Source organism: Pristis pectinata, chromosome 23 (assembly GCF_009764475.1).
Source record: "Pristis pectinata isolate sPriPec2 chromosome 23, sPriPec2.1.pri, whole genome shotgun sequence".
In the NCBI taxonomy this organism is placed as follows: domain Eukaryota; kingdom Metazoa; phylum Chordata; class Chondrichthyes; order Rhinopristiformes; family Pristidae; genus Pristis; species Pristis pectinata.
Genome location: NC_067427.1, coordinates 5,465,529 through 5,482,839, shown reverse-complemented (window position 1 = coordinate 5,482,839; position 17,311 = coordinate 5,465,529). Strand labels below are relative to the sequence as shown.

General features: G+C 36.0%; 1 protein-coding gene across 1 annotated transcript; it reads right to left on the bottom strand.

Annotated features, from left to right (window-relative positions):
- Positions 1-1,002: 1,002 nt before the first annotated feature.
- Positions 1,003-16,741, bottom strand: LOC127582161 (uncharacterized). The gene is made up of 5 exons (XM_052037221.1): positions 16,442-16,741; positions 14,335-14,516; positions 12,205-12,344; positions 9,600-9,807; positions 1,003-3,512 (listed from the first exon to the last, which is right to left on the bottom strand). The coding sequence occupies exons 1-5, from the start codon at positions 16,613-16,615 to the stop codon at positions 2,951-2,953; spliced, it is 1,266 nt and encodes a 421-aa protein (XP_051893181.1). The 5' UTR covers positions 16,616-16,741; the 3' UTR covers positions 1,003-2,950.
- Between the last annotated feature and the right edge of the window lie 570 nt (positions 16,742-17,311).

The following is a 17,311-nucleotide window of genomic DNA, read 5'->3' as shown; positions in this document are numbered from 1 at the left end:
TGTAACAATGCAGGAGGCCACAAACAGATCAGAGTGGGAGTGGGATGGAGAATTAATGTGGAGGCAACTGAAAGCTCTGGGTCACTCCTGCAGACTGAGGGCAGGTGCTCCACAGAGCCATCACCCAATCTGCAATAGAGATCAGGGCTAGAAAATCAGTTCCCCTAGAAAGTTTGGGGCTGGGAGGACAGCTCTGCCAGAACAAAAAAAAAAGTTTGAAGTGGTGGGGGTGAGTGGGCTCTGACAGAAAGGTCAATACTGGGAGGGGCATGGAGACTGGATAAATGCCCCCGAGCTAAGGAGATCATAAGGTTTGGGTTATTGAGATCAGGGTCTCCATCATGAAGATTTTATGGGGGCAGGAGCACTGTCTTCAATAACTGGGAATGAGATTGGGAGTTAAGACCTGGTCCTCAGAGATTGGGAGGTACTTGGGTGACGATGAGGATCAAAGATGTTTGGAAATAATTTACAGGGATCCCAATCAATTGCTGCATAATCAAAACCAGTTGTCCCAGGTGTGCCTGACAGTGGTCACTCCCATGACAACTTGTTCTAATTTCTCCACACTGCATCAAGAGTAGTATTGCACTTGGAATGATGTCACTTTGTACAACTGATACAGAAACTGCATGTGGCACCTGGTGATGAATTACTCCAGGAAACGTCCTGTCAAGTTTCTGTGGCGAGACAAAATGACCTGAAAATGCCCATTGTTTTCACTTTTGATAAAGTAAATATTCATTCATACAATGTTAACAAAACTTACCTGATTGACTTTCTAGACCTATTATTACAGAAAATTCAAATAGCGTTCAAATCCTTAACACACTCATATTACATTCTTTTGGGCTCCAACTTTAGATTGGTGTCAACCTATTTCTGTGATAACTTTATATATTTTCTCTTTAACGTTGTTAATCAGGCCATGCCAAAACTAACTTTTTGCTACTAATGCATTTAACATTTTACCTATTTCATTAAAATTCTATATACATTGTTGTAAGTAATGAGTCTGTTTAATACTTCTTATGGAATAATAAACTCTTGTACAGAATTTCAACATCCATTTCAAATGAACATCCTGACCAAACAACAGGACTAAATTTGTTGCTTTGCTCAACTTCTAAGACAGTAACATTCAGAAGGATGATAATGAAATGCACAATAGATAAATAAAAGGCAGTCATTTTCTAAAAAATACAATTCACATCTATTGATTTTCTGAGATGAACACTGCATATTGTACATATCCACTTCAAATAAAAAGGAGCACGAAATGCAATAAGCAGACACATTGCTGTATCATTTTGGAATGTCCTTTGAGCCAATTATTATACATTACTAAATATTTGTGTTTAAAAATAATGGGGTTTTTCATTTTTTAAAACAGCAGAGTGGAGGTTGGCAAAATATTAATATCCTTCTTTAATTCTTGCATCCGTTTGTGCAGACATCATGTAATTGAGATCAGACTATCTGGAGAATAGCTGGCTAATATATGCTGGGAAGTTTAAAGCACCATTCCCTTTCTGTGGGTATCACGCAAGTTTCTTTCATGCACATTTGCCCATTGTTATTTATTCTGCGCTGGTCTGCACCTGAATAAATGCGTAGAAGTTGTAGAAGATTATTCATACATTTGTGCCATCCTACATGAATATCAGAGTTTACCTCCTTATCATTTTAATAATAGTGTCATTGAAAGAAGTATTTATGGGTTATGTGTAAAAAAATAAGTCCTACAAAAAACAACAATGACAAATTCCAATTGAATAATACAGAATAAAACTTCTTTGCAGAGCTGATTCAGACCTGTATATTATGTTGCTGTCTTGAATAATGCATATACAAATCATTCCAAATTTTAATCTGAACATGACCAACCTATTAATATTTCTCCTACCTATAAATAACAGAGAAAGTAAATATAATGAACAATAAGCACAAGAAAGTCTTTTTACATTTAGTTAAAGAGATGGGAACTAACTAAAATAATAGAAACTGAATTATCTCCGCATTTGTAATTGGGAGCTGAAGATAGAGGGAAATATAAGAATTCAACATATATTTTTCAAATAATTAATTAGTTGAATCAAAAATGAAAAAAATAATCCCCCCAAAATGTTGAAATTTCTTCTGCTATAATCAAAATTAGTGGTAAGGATAATTTAATGATTATAATACAAAATAAATGTTAAAAAATGGTGCTGGTTTAATTCTGAATAAATTTTAGAATAACCTCAAATCATGTGTACCAAAATATTATGGTGTTTAACAACAAACAAGGATGTTTCTCATAACTCATCTGTGGTTCTTCACTTCATAAACTGCTTAATAAATGATTAAAATATTACTATATATTGTAAATATTTGGATGCTTTGTAACTGGTTCACTAATCTTACACTAGCAACATCAATAACAGAAGACATCAACAATACTCAAGTTATTTCTCACCTAATATACATCAAGTTCATTGCAGCTTCTGTTTCGATTTGAAAATAAATCTTTAAAAATAACTCCACTACATAACAAATTATACAGCATAGGAAGAATCCATGTGCCCCATTTTGCCTGTGCCAACTCATTGTAAGAGCTAACTGAATAATTCTGCTCCCCTTCTCTTTTTCCTTCCTTGCAATTTTTTTTCTTTTCAAACGTATCTCCAATTTCCTTTTGAAAATTATTATTGAGTCTACTTCCCTGTCAAGCAATGGATTCCAATTCATAACATAAAAGGATTTCCCCTCTTCCATTTGGTCCTTTTAGTAAATGCCTTAAATTGGCATCCTTATTTCAAACTTTGTAACAGCAGTAACATTTTCTCCTTTATTTACTCTACTATCAAAACTCTCATAATTTTCAATGCCTTTATTAAATTTCCCCTTAGCTGTCTATACCAGCTTTTTAAATTGGCAAACACTACTGCTTGCAAAGTGGTAACCTATACTATGAACTGGAAATGAAGTTTTTTCTCTGAATGTTCAGATGTTTAGCCATGGGCAAGACATTCATAACAAATTCTTTTGGCTCAGTTGCATTGAATACAAATATCTTTGTTTTCTCTCTGTCATTCTCAGCATCAGTAACAAGAGTAGGATTCTCATTGGTATTGGATGGCGAACTGTTGTGCGTGTTCTCCTGGGGTCTGTGGGCATCATCTAGTTCGGTTTCCAAATCATATATGTTTAATTCAGCCATTGAGTCATTTCTGCTGTTGTGCTTTAATGGTTGTGCTCGGTTTAATCCATTTGGGGGATCTTGAAATGTTTCGGAATATTTTTTTTGCTCCATAAAGTAACAACTAATCGAAGTAGGATGAACACATTTCCTTGCACACATTGGCTTCCTCTGCACTTGACCTTTCAGTTCATCACCAGGTCGACATATCCAAGCAGAACCTTTGATCCCGCTTGAATCTTGTATTTTATTAATATTTTTATATTTCCCTTTTATCTTCATGTTTTCAGCAGATACTTTTGACTTCTGTGAAACACCCTCATCTGGTTCCCTGTGAGACAGGTTAAAACAAAGATTTCTCAAACACACATTGTCAGATTTTCCCTCATTCATTCAATTACTAATCAATTTTATTTACACTAATAACTTATAAAGATGAAATCGCAATACATTTTAAAATATAATGTTCTTCTGATATTTTGAAAGGGGATTTAGTTTAAAATGTCACAAAAGCCTTTGCAAACGATACATATTGCAAATACCTTCATGACAAATTAAGTTCAATTTCTGGTATGTGCTGAGTTAAGCTGATCTCCATTGGAGGTGCATAGGCATGACATTTGGCCACATATCAGAGAGTCTGGGAAGGATCAGAATGCAAATTGTGCAATTCCTCTTCTGACTGTAATTCAATGCTTCGGTTTTTTGTGTTATCCATCCTCTATGTGAATTGGGGATGAGAACAGGGTATCGCTTAACTTTAGCTGGATACACAGCAAATAGTACACTCTGTGTCCCAGGTCTTCTGAATAATTTGGTAAAGTCCTACATCATTGTCAGGGTCACTGAAATGGTGAACTTCTCTTTGTTTTCAGCAGGTGGGGTTACAAAATGATGTGATTTTGCCAAGATTTTATTTTGATGGGTGTCCCTTTAAAACTTGGTCATTGTGTAGAAGGATTTTAAAGCCAATTGTACTTAAATTATACCTCAGTAAGAAAAGGGCTATCAACAAATGTTGCAGCCCATAATTAATTTGTAAAAGTTAAAATAGGAAAAAGCAGAGAATTGAGTTGAAATATTGGAACAGGGTAGTCCATTTAGCCCATTGAGCCTGATATGCTATTCAATGAGCTCATGAAAAAAACTGCGGTCCATCTCCATACACCCTTTCCCCAAACTCTTTAATAACTTTGACCACCAAAAATCAATCAATCACAAAATTTTAAATTAACAACTGAACTTGGAGCAAATAATAAAGTAGAAAAAGAGATATAACTAACATTAGAGCTGAAATAGAATTTATAAAAGATATACAGATTTAGATAACATTTTTCATCATCTCTGGAACACCCCAGAAGTCTATACAGCCTATGAAATACTTTCTGAAACATAGTAAACAGTTACAATGCAGAAATTGCAGCAGCCAGTTTCAGTACAGTAAAAAGAACAATCCAATATTGACCAGATAATCAGTATTTTTGGTGATGTTGACTGAGAGACAAGTATTGACCAGGCCATTGGGGATAACTTTGATCATCTTTGAAATGGTGTCATGGGATCTTTTCCATCATGGTTTAATGTTTCATTCTCATTCAAAACACTCTTTAGTCCTGGAGTATCTGCATTCAAGTACATGTCTGGAGTGGCACTAGAACCCATAATCTTTTGACTTGGAATAAAAGCACCAGAAAAGGACTAGAGTTTATCATGTAATTATAATTCCAAGTACAATACACACCCACCTTATGGAGGGGTTACGTTAGAGAGGAGTTGGCTTCCTAAAAAATAGTCTGTATTGCGATTTTCTGTAATTGACAAAATTTGTTGTTTCTTACACAATGTGATCATTTAATTATTCTTTTCTCACATAAATTCCGTAAGAGCAAATTTTTATTCTGTATCTCAAGTCTTTTGGTAGTGATGTGTAAATTCCATAAGGGCAAATGCCTGTTACCCGACTGCAGGGATACACTGTACATTAAAACCAATATAAGAAGAATCACTAATGGATCTAATAAAATGAAATGAAAGACAACAGATAAAAGAAGCAAGAGTATGAAACATCACACCAATGATGACAATAACACAATAAAGTGTGGAACAAAGATTGAAAAGGACACAACTAAAAGATTAAAAGTAATAGGGAAAATATCTAATTTTGAGCTGATGAAAATGAAATGAGAAGAAAAATTATAAAATATTTTAACTGATTATTAAAGTTCACAAGAAGTGTATCCAAGTAAAATAAAACAGGAATCTGTCAATAACAAAATAAAAAGGATTCATAAATGTGCTATATCTGTATGTAATTATGGCCATGAGTAAAATTGAAACGGCACTGGAATAAATTAGTACAAAATAGTCATATTTAATTAAATAGGTACTTAACAATTTTCTCTGTTATTGTACAATTTATAATTGGACTTTTTTCATCTTGAGCTTCTTATTGACATAGTGTCTTCCTGCATCAGTTGTTGACCTGACTTGTTTCCATTATCTGAATTATACTGGATTTAAGGAAATCCGAGGAACTTTAAATTCAGTCCAAAAAACAAATGATGGGAAACTTCACATTTCAACTGATTTCTCTGTAACCAGATTTCTGCAATGTTTGGACACTAATTCATTTGTAACATTTCAATATCATCTTTTCCCACTGACAGCTATTTTTTGCTTGGGTGAATACGAAGGGTGATTTGTTTGTGACATAATGCTGAATCAAAATCAAATGGGACCTTTATTATTTTGGAGTTAACAGAATTTATTTTTAAAAGCAGTAAAACTTGATTTCCTGACTGTTGATCCTCATCCTGGACTAATGAAAAAAAAGATTGAGATAGAACACACGGACTTATAGAAGCAAACTACTACGTAATTATTGTGATCCCTCAAAAGAAGTAAACAGGGATTATTAAAGGTACATCTTAGTACCAAGAAATGTGAACTGGAACAAACAAATAGCAAAATTGCTTTTAGCTGGGTGTTCCCTTTAAACTATAACCCACCATCGCATTGTGTGTTGCACTATATTGCAACTGTATGTCAAAAATCCTTTGAATAGAAAATTAGTCTCAATATGCAGGACAGCAATTTTTCTCAAAATGTATGATGTGCCAACAGATGCTTAGCTGGTAAAATTTAAAGTTTGGAGTTGTATGCCTTTGGTGTAACCATCTTTGCTCCAGCAATCTGTCTTTTGTCTCTTGAAATATTAAAAGGTTATTGACTTTTACAAATGACATTTCCGCATTATGGATCAAATAATAACAATTATCACAGGGCAGCAATTTATATAAAAATGTAAAAGCATGGGATTAAGAATCATACAGATGATGCGTAAATGTTATTGCCCTTCAACCTTCCTACAATCATATCTGTATTTTCAAAATCATGGCCCTTACTTTAGTGAAAAGTTGGCAATTTTCTTGTGTAACTACCAACATTCCCCATAGTAAGTGACTGCAACCAGGGTTTCCATGTCATTTCTAGAAAGCTCAGCATAATCATATCATTAATGAATTAACTGAATTTGTTTTGTATACACATCATTCAAGCAAGTTTTATAAGGATATCCATTTAGAATTTCAAAGTTACCTCACGGATCAATTGATGCAACAGAGCATTTCCTCTGTCATTCTTTCCACTAATGTATTCCCTTTATCATCTCATTTTTTCATCAAAGCCTCTCTTTGCATTTTTGCAACATTGGGTACTGTGCTCACTTTGCCTAAGTCTAAATCATTCACATATCTCAAAATCAAAAGATGACTTGGGACTAACTGACATGTATAACTTATAAACTTTATCCGAAATGAGTAACAATCATTTACTCTAACTATTCCTTGTCCGTCCATCAACCAAATTCTTTATGTATTACTATAGCTTTTGTATTATTATATACCTGTAACAACCTTTCTCATAAGAACATAAAAACATAAGAAATAAGAAGAAGAATAGCCACACAGCCCTTCGAGTTTGGCCTGCCATTCAATAAAATCTTGGCTGATCTAATTTTGGCCATAACTCCACTTTCCTGCCTGTTTCCCATAACCCTTGGCCTCACTGTAAATTTAAGTCTTGCAAATATTCAATGACAGTCACCACAGCTCTCTCAGAAGTGAATTCCAAAGATTTACGATTCCCAGAGAAGGAATTCCTTCTTGCCCATCTTAAATGGGCAACTCCTTATTTAGATGGCACCTAGTTCTAGATATCCTCACAAGAGTAAACATTCTCTCAGCATCTACCCTATTAAGCTCTCTCAGAACCTAATGTTTAACTAAGATCAACTCCCATTCTTAACTCCATTGTTTTAGTCCAAACCTGCACAATGTTCCTTATAATTCCTTCATACCAGAAATCAAATGAGTGAACCTTCTCTGAATTGCCTCCATTGTAAGTGTATCTTGCAAAGGATACCAAGACTGCATTCTACTCAAGGTATGGTCTCCCCAGGATCTCTTCAGTTGTAGCGATGAATCAAACTATTGTACACCTTTTGATCTATGCCTATGCATACCTTCCATCTCTCCAATTACCAATTTTTCAAGTGAACTGAATACCTCAGATTCAGTTTAGATTATTACCATATACACCAGGTTGCTTGCGTGAAGTTCACAGAGTAAACAATAATACAGCGACCAGCGCAACAGAATGGTATAAAGATAGTATTGCAGTTCAAAGTAGTGCAAAAAGAAATGCTAAAGTGACAATAACGGATTAACAGAAATAGGTAGAAGTGAGTCCAAAAATGTGGCAGCACTACTGGGAAGGAGATGAAAAAAGGTGGCTGGTTCAGAAGTCTGATAGCAGTGGGGAACGAAGCTGTTCTTGGGTCTGGTCATCTGGGCTTTCAAATTCCTGTCTCTTCTCCCAGAAGCTAGAAGAGGGGAAAGGGAATGGCCAGGGTGGCAGGCATCCTTGATGATACCATTAGCCTTCCAGAAGCAAAGCACCATGAAGATGGACTGAATGGAAGGAAGTGATGAGCCTGTGATGGACTGGGCAGTGTTTACCACTCTGCAGGTTCTGTCGGTCCAGAGTAGAGCAGTTGCCATATCAGGCTGAGATACAACTTGTCAGGATACTTTCTACAGTGTATCTGTAAAAGTTCGAGAGAATCCTTGTGGACAAGCCAAATCTGGGAAATTCTTATGGAAATCAGACAGACCACAGCATCCCTCAAACTTGAAGCCAGTTCCCACTTCTGTTACTCTTCATTCTTAAACTGGTGGATTAATTTATCTACTCAATCTAATAAATACAGCTAAATATCCAACAGAAATTGTCTGAAAATGTGTGCAAATGGCTATCACAAATGACTATTCAGATTATTTCACAAAAATGTCATAAATGTTGCATGCCATTTAAACTAGTTTTAATGATCTTTCTTTAATAAAAGCTAGTTACATTACAATTACAATCAACCAAACAGGTCTTCGATACTGTACACTGTATAAATCACCACCTATACAAGATCCTGCCCTCCATTTTGTATTTTTTAGTTCACAATACTACAGTACCTTAACAGATTATACAGACAAATATGTACTTTAGAAAGACTATCTTAAAATAAGTCAAGGTACAGGTTTTTATCCAGTAAGCTGAATTCTAACAAAATTCGTGCGATTAATGTGAAGATATTGGAACCCAGTCACCAACAACAATGGAATGCTGAATGGCTAGGCTTTACAGTGTATCTTGGGTCAGGTATTTAGCTGGTGTAAATGCAGAAAATATTTGGTTGATGTATTTCCCTCACTTACATTTAATTTATACATGTCTGCTCGAGTTGCAGCCTCTGCTGTTGGTGATAATTTATATATGATGGTTTAAAATAACATGCATTTATAATTCACAACATGTAATGCAATGAGATAAGTTTGACTTTGTGATTCCTTCAATTTGTTTGTGATAATTTCAATGTATTATGCAAGAAACAACAGAGAGATAAAGTGGCTACTTCGTTAGGCTTTTAACCTACACTTTCAAAATCTGAATATTTTTGTTTACACAATTTGTAAAGATGTATAGCAAATGTAATAATGCATTTGTACCAATGTGTGGTACACCCCTGTTGTTGGCAGAGGATGCATATTGACAACTTTTGCCATATAATAAAAGAGACCTTTCCAGAAATAAAAAAATAGTTATACATAGCTATAAAAGTTATAAACGTGTTAAATTATCAGAGTTCCCATTAGGACCCCCACTTTCAGTCTGACATTTATCCTTCGAACAACATTTCTAAAGCAGATTATTTGCTCATTTATCCAATTAAAGTTTGAGGGACTTCGCTTAGCTGCCACAATACCCTACATTACAACAGTAACCACACTTCAGAAGAATTGACAGTGAAGCAATCTGGCAACATGAAAGTTACTAAACTTATTTAATAAAGCATAATAGACTTTACCATCGAGTTGAAAATTCCTCCTCTTCGTGAATGTCAAGGTTGGGCAGATAAAGGTGAAGTATTTCCCGAGCATTTACTTCAGTCTGCTGGAATTCTAAATCAAGGGATCTGGAGGAAGCACCTATTTCACAGGATGTCTGCGCCTCAATTTCTTCTTTACTTGAAAGATGGTCGTCAGCATCAAGCTTAGTACTTTTACTGTCTTTTCCTATTGAAAATGGAACCAAAATATCATGTTTGATCAACACCCAAAGACCTTTAAATTCTTCCTTTTATACAAAAATAAGATACAAGATATCCGAGTGATAGTTCTGCTGTATATCATTGGTGGTCAAATGGGGTGGGGATGGGGTTAATTCATTAATTTTACCTCTTGGTTATTCTAAATTGAAAGTTGATGGTAGACTATCCATGGCTATCTTGTTCGGCTTTCAAAAGTAGTTCAGAGTAGTCAATCTGATAGTATGTTCCTTCGATTGGGAAATTCCAACTGATTGTAGCAGGAACTTAAGTAGTTGTTCACTTGAGCTTTTTCCACCATTCCGGCAGATCATTGGTTATTTATAACATATCTCTATTTTCTGTCTTTGATCCATTGTCCAATGGATTTTTTAGATAAAGATCTATTGATCTCAGTCTTGAGACTTTCATATGATTGAGCATCCATAGCCTTGACGGTAGGAAAGTTTCATATTTCCATTATTTTCTCTGTGTTAAATTGTTTCATGATTTCACTGCTGAGTGAATTGTTACTTTGAAGATCGTGTCCTCTAATTCTGGAATGCCCCAACAAAGGACGTAGGTTTTCTTTATTAAATTCTTTGGTAAACTCAAACAGCTAAATGGTAGCACCTCATAACTTTTGAAAATCGGCTTACAGTGCAAGTTTATGTAACATAATTTCATTACTTAACTCTTTAAATCTGGTTTTATTCTGATAATGGCCTTGGAGAATATGCCGCCTGATTATGTCCTCCCTAAAGTTTGGTCCTCAGAACACAAAACAATATTTCAGATTTGTTAATTTTTCCAGTTTCACAGTAATTTATTTATAATGTTTCCCTCTCCCGAGGCACATCTTCTGTGACATGGTGTTGTAAGTGCTGCCAGTCTACTGATATCTTGCTCTAGGGCTCATTCTTTATATCTGACACTAATTGCAAATGTCAATGAACTATTGAATTGTGAGAAATAATAGGGATGAGCCTGATTCAGAGCCCATATTTACTTTCCAGCTGGGTTCACCATTTAACAACAAGGACAGGAACTGAGGGATTACCACTGACACGTTGAACAGTTTTCCCACTAGACCTCTGCAAAGTATGAACTGTTGTATCTCATGTGGAATCAATTCTATTCTTCATGATCATGAGCTAACAAGTACCATCTAGAGAACACGTATGTAAAGTTAAAGAATTTATTGTTCAGATCTGATTCAATATTTAGATGTGGTTAAAGAAATAGATAAACTTGATAAGCAGACTTTTTCTGAAATTTGATTAAAAAGGTATGAAAACTATGCTTATAATTGCTTGGTATTTAATTGCTATACTTTTGGTCAGACCAGAAACATTTTCCATTTGCAATTTTTTATCAATGAACACTGGATAACTGAGAATTAGCCAAAATGGGAATGTTGCACGATATGGCAGGATTAAACTTTTTCACTTGTTAAATTCTTTGAAATCTTATTGTAATTACAGAAAAATTTCATTTTATTTTTCTGCAACATTTAAAGTACTTGGTCTAAGATATTTTTATCTTGTTAAATAATATTGCTGTTGTGGAATGTCAAGATAAGAGCCAATAAGCTCCTAGTTATTGATAATTAATGATATTCACTTCTGCAAATACAACAGAAAAATACACAGCAGTTGATTATGGGAAAACCTCCCAGCTCATGTTCAGAACCAATTAATAAAATCAGCTGTGTTTTCACTCACCTTTAAATTTCGATATAACCTGACTTACTTCAATAAACTTTTGAATATTTATACATACTCATAAGATCCTGTTCGTCAAGAATCTGCTGAATAAGCTTTTCTAGTTCACCATCTAAATTCTGAACATTAACTCCTCCAAATGCTGATTCATTCCTTATTAATGTAGGGCTACGGCATAAAGATCCTCTGCTGCTGTTTTTTTCCAGAAGGTCACATTTTATTCCATATGCTGTATTTGGAAATTGTGGGAGATAGAGAACAAAACCAGGAGAAGAAAAACCATATTAAATATTTGCTATTAGGGAAATGCACATAATCTGGACCACAGTGCCAATACATCAGAAGAAATAATGTATATTGCAATGTAATTAAATGTGAGACATTGTGGAAAGCAATTTTTATATACTGAATTCTGGAACTAATTCATGGCAATTCCTTCACTGATCTAGCATAATTAATTGAAGGACTTAAACCTGTATTAGGTTTCAACCTTTCTGAACAGGAATTGAGAAATCTGCTACCAGATTTGCTGAGTTGGCAATTCAGCACCAAGTTTGATATATTACTGAATAAAAACCTAATGTAAATGATAATTCTCTTTTCAACAGGTAACTAATCAGTCATTCATTTGACATGAAAATTTAAAATGAAAGTTACATTACCTGTAATGTATGACATTCCGTTCTCAGCTGGAGTTTTGCTTTTTGGCTCTGTTGATCTGAAGGGACATTTTCGAATTTCTGTTTTAGGCCTACACTGATCATGAACTTTTATTGGTGCAGGAATGCAAGTTGTATTGGTCCTTTTGATTAAAAGAAATAGGTAAAATTTCTATTAGTTTTTTTAAAATTATGAACCTTCAATAGGGGCACATTTCTTCCTCCCTTGAGTTTATATTAGAGGCTTCCATGATGCCATAAATGCCATTCTTTATCTGGTATCAGAAGTTTTATAATGGTAAACCAATTAGCTCTCTTTTGAGTTTTATTTCTGTAAGTCGCTCCCTTCTAGATTTATTACACAGAGGCTGAATCCTGGCTCCCTCTGACAGTAATTCCTCTTAGTTGCACGATGATTTTTACATTCCTTGATTTGGATTTGACTGCACATATATTCATTATTTATTCACTTCATTTACAGTAGAATGAAATTCAAATGTAAATCATCATCATAGCTAATACTTAATAGAACATGATAGAATATAAAGCGTAGTGCCATGCAAACACTCCAATACCGCTTCCAAAAGGAGCATCCTTTACATGGATAAAATCTTTATGGGACTTAAAACAATGGCAGCTAAGAAAATAGCAATTATCTGGGGTCCTTTTTACAAAGCTGGCATAATTAAAGTTCTCACTCCACACAGGAAAAAACAGGTCATTTCTGGGTTAGGAAGTTAAGGTAGTGCTGTTAACAGTGCTGTGGTCCATGTTCACAGTCCATGCTTTGAATGAGGTGATCAAATATAACTTGACTACGCTTGCTGATGATATAAAGCTGTGTATCTGCTGTGGGCTCTGAGAAGGATGCAGAGAGGCCTCAGTGGAAAATAGACAGGTTAATTGGATGAGCAAAAAAATGGCAGGAGGAATATAATGTGGAAAAATATGATAGCATCCACATTGGTAGAAAAAAAGGAGCAGTGTAATTCTTAAATGGTGGGAAATTGAAATGGGTTGATGTGCAGAGGTTCCTGAGTGTCCTTGTACATGAATCACAGAAAGAAAAAAAATGTAAGCACAGCAATTAGGAAGGCAAATGGTACATTGAGCTTTAAAATAAAACAGAAAATGCTGGAAATACATAGCAGGTCAGGCAGGATCTGTGGAAGTAGAAATAGACAATGTTTTAGGTTGATGTTCTCACTCGAAAAGTAAGCACACAAACATGCTTTAAGTTGCTTAGAAAGGGGAAGGTAGAGAGAACAAAGGGAATGTCTGTGATAAGGTAGAGACCAAGGAAATGCAAGTGACAGAAATAATGTTGGTGCCACCTCAGAAAGGATGGTGAATGCTTGTTAATCATAGCTTATCCATCTTGGAGAATTAACATGATTAAAAGTCATGTGTACTTTTTTTTGCATATTTACTAGAGCTCTAAAAGGTATCTGAACTGAAGTTTTTTTTGCCATTAACCCTAACAGAGTCTTTTAAAGATTCTTCTTCATTGCCCTGAAATAGTCTCTTAAAATGAGTGTTAGTTAGTGCTATTAATTTAGCCCAAATTATAGGTAATTCAGTCACATGTCACTTCCTCCATTATTAGGACAAGACCTGAATTCCTTTCCATAACACATCTAACACAATGGATTAGATGCCATGCATTACATTCAGTGGATCATATTTTAATCTCCTTAGTGATTCCCATTCCCAGTTTGATTATATTTTATTAATCCAATACCACAGAATGAAGGTACAAGTTGACAAAGCCCTATTTTAGGCATTCTTGGCATACATTGGCGTTCTGATGGAAATTTTTTTAAGCTAATACAGTGTTTCTTGTCTGAGGTTATTGTTGCCTATTCACTAGGAACAATCTAAGGCATGGGTATCAGTGTTATTTGGAGCTATGAGAAGAATAACTTCACTCTGTGATAGATGTGCTCCAGTTTCATAACTTAATCAGGCTAAGATCAATTATTTACAGTTTTCTGAAGTACTGCAGACCTACCAAGTTTAAGTGTCCAAATATAAGATAAAGAATATATTTACCATCCTTGGAGCCACAAAATTACACAGTACTACTCTTAACAATTTATCATAAATTAATTTAAAAAAACATTGACAACTTACCATGCTGCTACTTTACCTCTATTTAGTTGAGAGGATTCAGGAGGAGGTTTGTGTGAACTATTGAGAGATGGGTATCGGTCAGTTGGTCCAATTTCATATTTGTTCTTGATGGCAACTTTAAAGACTGTTGGCTTTATCAGTTCCAAGGCACGTGCACAATTTAAAGAAGAAGGTAACTGGTTCTATATAAAAAGACATTTACTAGTTAAGCATTGTAAATGCAATGGTTTGAACTGCTGGTCAAATCCTAATAGTTAACTTTATATTGAATGCTAGTGCTATACACAAGCCAAAACGATGGGACAACAAAGTGACACTTAGAATAATAAGATACAATTTCATTAACAAGGAAGGTCTTTAATTGGGGCAAACAAAAAAAAATCTTTACTTTGTTTGGAAATTGATGAGCATGATCTCTCTGAATTGTGGGAGATCCTGGAGGAAAGTTCTATTCTACCACAGTAATGGCTTGGAATCGTCTGTTCAATAAAATTTCCAAACGTCCCCCTCAGGAGTGTTTCCCTTCAATGGACTAAAAGTTGCCAGGGGACAAATTTGGTCTGCAGACAGTTCTTTAGACATTCCTTAAACATAGGATCATAGAGTAACGTTGCAAATGGATGCTTGACTCTTCCTCTAATACAAGTCATCCAGCACCTAGTTTTACTGGCATTCCAACAATCTGTAGACTGGGCAAATCAAATTAATACTAACAACATAGGGAGTGAATTCCCATTCCCTAGACAGTTCCCCAACATACTAATCTAGATGGATTTCTAGGTCAGTATACTGAGGAACTGACTAGGGAACAGGCCATTTTAGATTCACTGCTGCACAATGACAAAGGGTTAATTAATAATTTTGTTGTAATGTGGCCCAAAGGATAGAGTGACGATAATATGGTAGAATTTTGCATTATGGTTGATCGGGTGTAGTTCAATCTGAAACTAGAGTTTTTATACTAAACAAAGGAAACTATGAAGGTATGGTTGACAGGTTAACTGTGGTAGTTTGGGAAACTACATTAAAGGGAATGGCAGTGGTAGGCAATGGCAAAATATTAAGAAATATTACATGATTTGTAACAAATACAGATTCCCTTAAGGCACACAAACACAACAGGAAAAGTGGTCCAACCATTGACATTTCTTCATAGAGGCTCAGTTATTGATTGTTTTCAAAACAGATTGATAGATTTCTGGATATTACAGGAAACAAGGGTTATATGGTTGGGGCAGGAAAATGGTGTTATGATAGATGAACAGCCTTGATCTTGTTGAATGGTGGAGCAGGCTTGAGGGCTGTATAACCTACTCCTCCTGAACTGACAATCACAGAAGATTGTTCTGTCCACAAAGATAATCCCATATCTATCCAGCTACTAGATTTTTTTTTGTTAGGGACCTTTATAGTGGAGTTTAGAACAAGCCAGTGTGCTCTGTCACACATTACAAATCATGAAGTAGAGAAAAAGAAAACCCTAGCTTTTTAGCAAACCAAGTAAGGATTCAAAACTTTATTTGCATGGCATCTTTCTTGTATCTTTCTGAACATGCTTAAAAACTTTACAGCCAAATAAACGCTTTGAAAGTGTGGCTGCTGTTGTAAAAGCTACTGCTGTTAGTCATCCCTGGTTGCCAGAGCTGGAGAAGCAGTCAAGATTCAACCACATTGGTGGGTCTGGAGTCGCAAATTAGCCAGTCCAGTAAGAAAAACAGATTTCTTTTTATGAATTAGTGAGCATGATGGATTTCATTAGCTTTTATTTCCAGATTAAGTTACTTGAATTTAAAATTCCCCAGCTGGCATGGTAGTGTTGGAACTCCTGGGCTCCGGATCAATGAACTCTCGCTGCTGGTCCAGTAACCCAACACTAAAGTAGGAAATGGGCAACCAACCTGTGCACAGCAAGCTCCCAGGAGCTGCTACATGACAACAAGCAGAAAGTTAGTGCACTGGGCAAAAGCAAAATACTGCTAGAAATCTGAGAGGAAACAAAAATGCTGGACGTGTTCAGCAGGTGACGAGCGGAGAAAGAAACAAGAGCTAAAGCGTTTAAAAAAAAGTATCTGTAAACACGCAGATTGGCCCCGAGCTCCGGGTGTACCTTTATTTCCGGATTGAGGCGAGCTGTCCGGCAGGACCTGCGCCTCTGATTAGGATTCACGCATTTTTCCATCCGGTTTTCCTGGAAAGCTGCGGCCGCTGACCGAAGCCTGAGGAGGCCGCTGGACCGTCGCCAGTACTTTACGGCCCAGGCGGGGCGCGTCCCCGTCGCCATGGCAACAGCGGCTGGCGCCTGCGGTGACCGTTAACGGTCGGCGGCGGGAACCGCCATGTCCCCGAGCAGACGCTGGGCGCTGTGACTGGCGGCAGGGAGTAAGTAACCACCCCAGTCCTTGCACCCCCATCGGGGACCTAGCAGTATTTAACCAGGCGTGGGCAAAAGTTATAACCCACTTTCATAATGCTTCCCTGAAAGATGCTTCTACCCTGAAGGTTTTAAAGAGCAACAACGTATTCCCGATCAATGCACAGAACGCAAGAAAATAACAGTCGGCCACTCGGCCCCTCAAGCCTGTCCTATCATTCAACTTGATCGTGGCTGATTATCCAAGCCTCCCCTCCTCTGTGCCAGTTCTGCATAAGCCTCAATTCCTAAATCTTTCAAAAAATATATAGCACCTTCACCATAAATTTATCCAATGATCCAGTCTCCACAACCCTCTGAGAATTTCAGAGATTCACCACCCTCTGAGAAGAAATGTATATGTACCTCAGTTTTTAGTGACTGCTTAACTTGTAACTACGTTCCCTCGTTTGAGATTCTCCCACTATTGAAAACGTTTCATCATCTACCCTGTCAAACCCTCTCAGGATTTCAGTGAGGTCACCCCTCATTCTATTGAACTCCAAACCTGCAAGTGACATTTTCTCTCTTTTGATTAATTAGCTATTTTTCATCATCTGCAAAAAC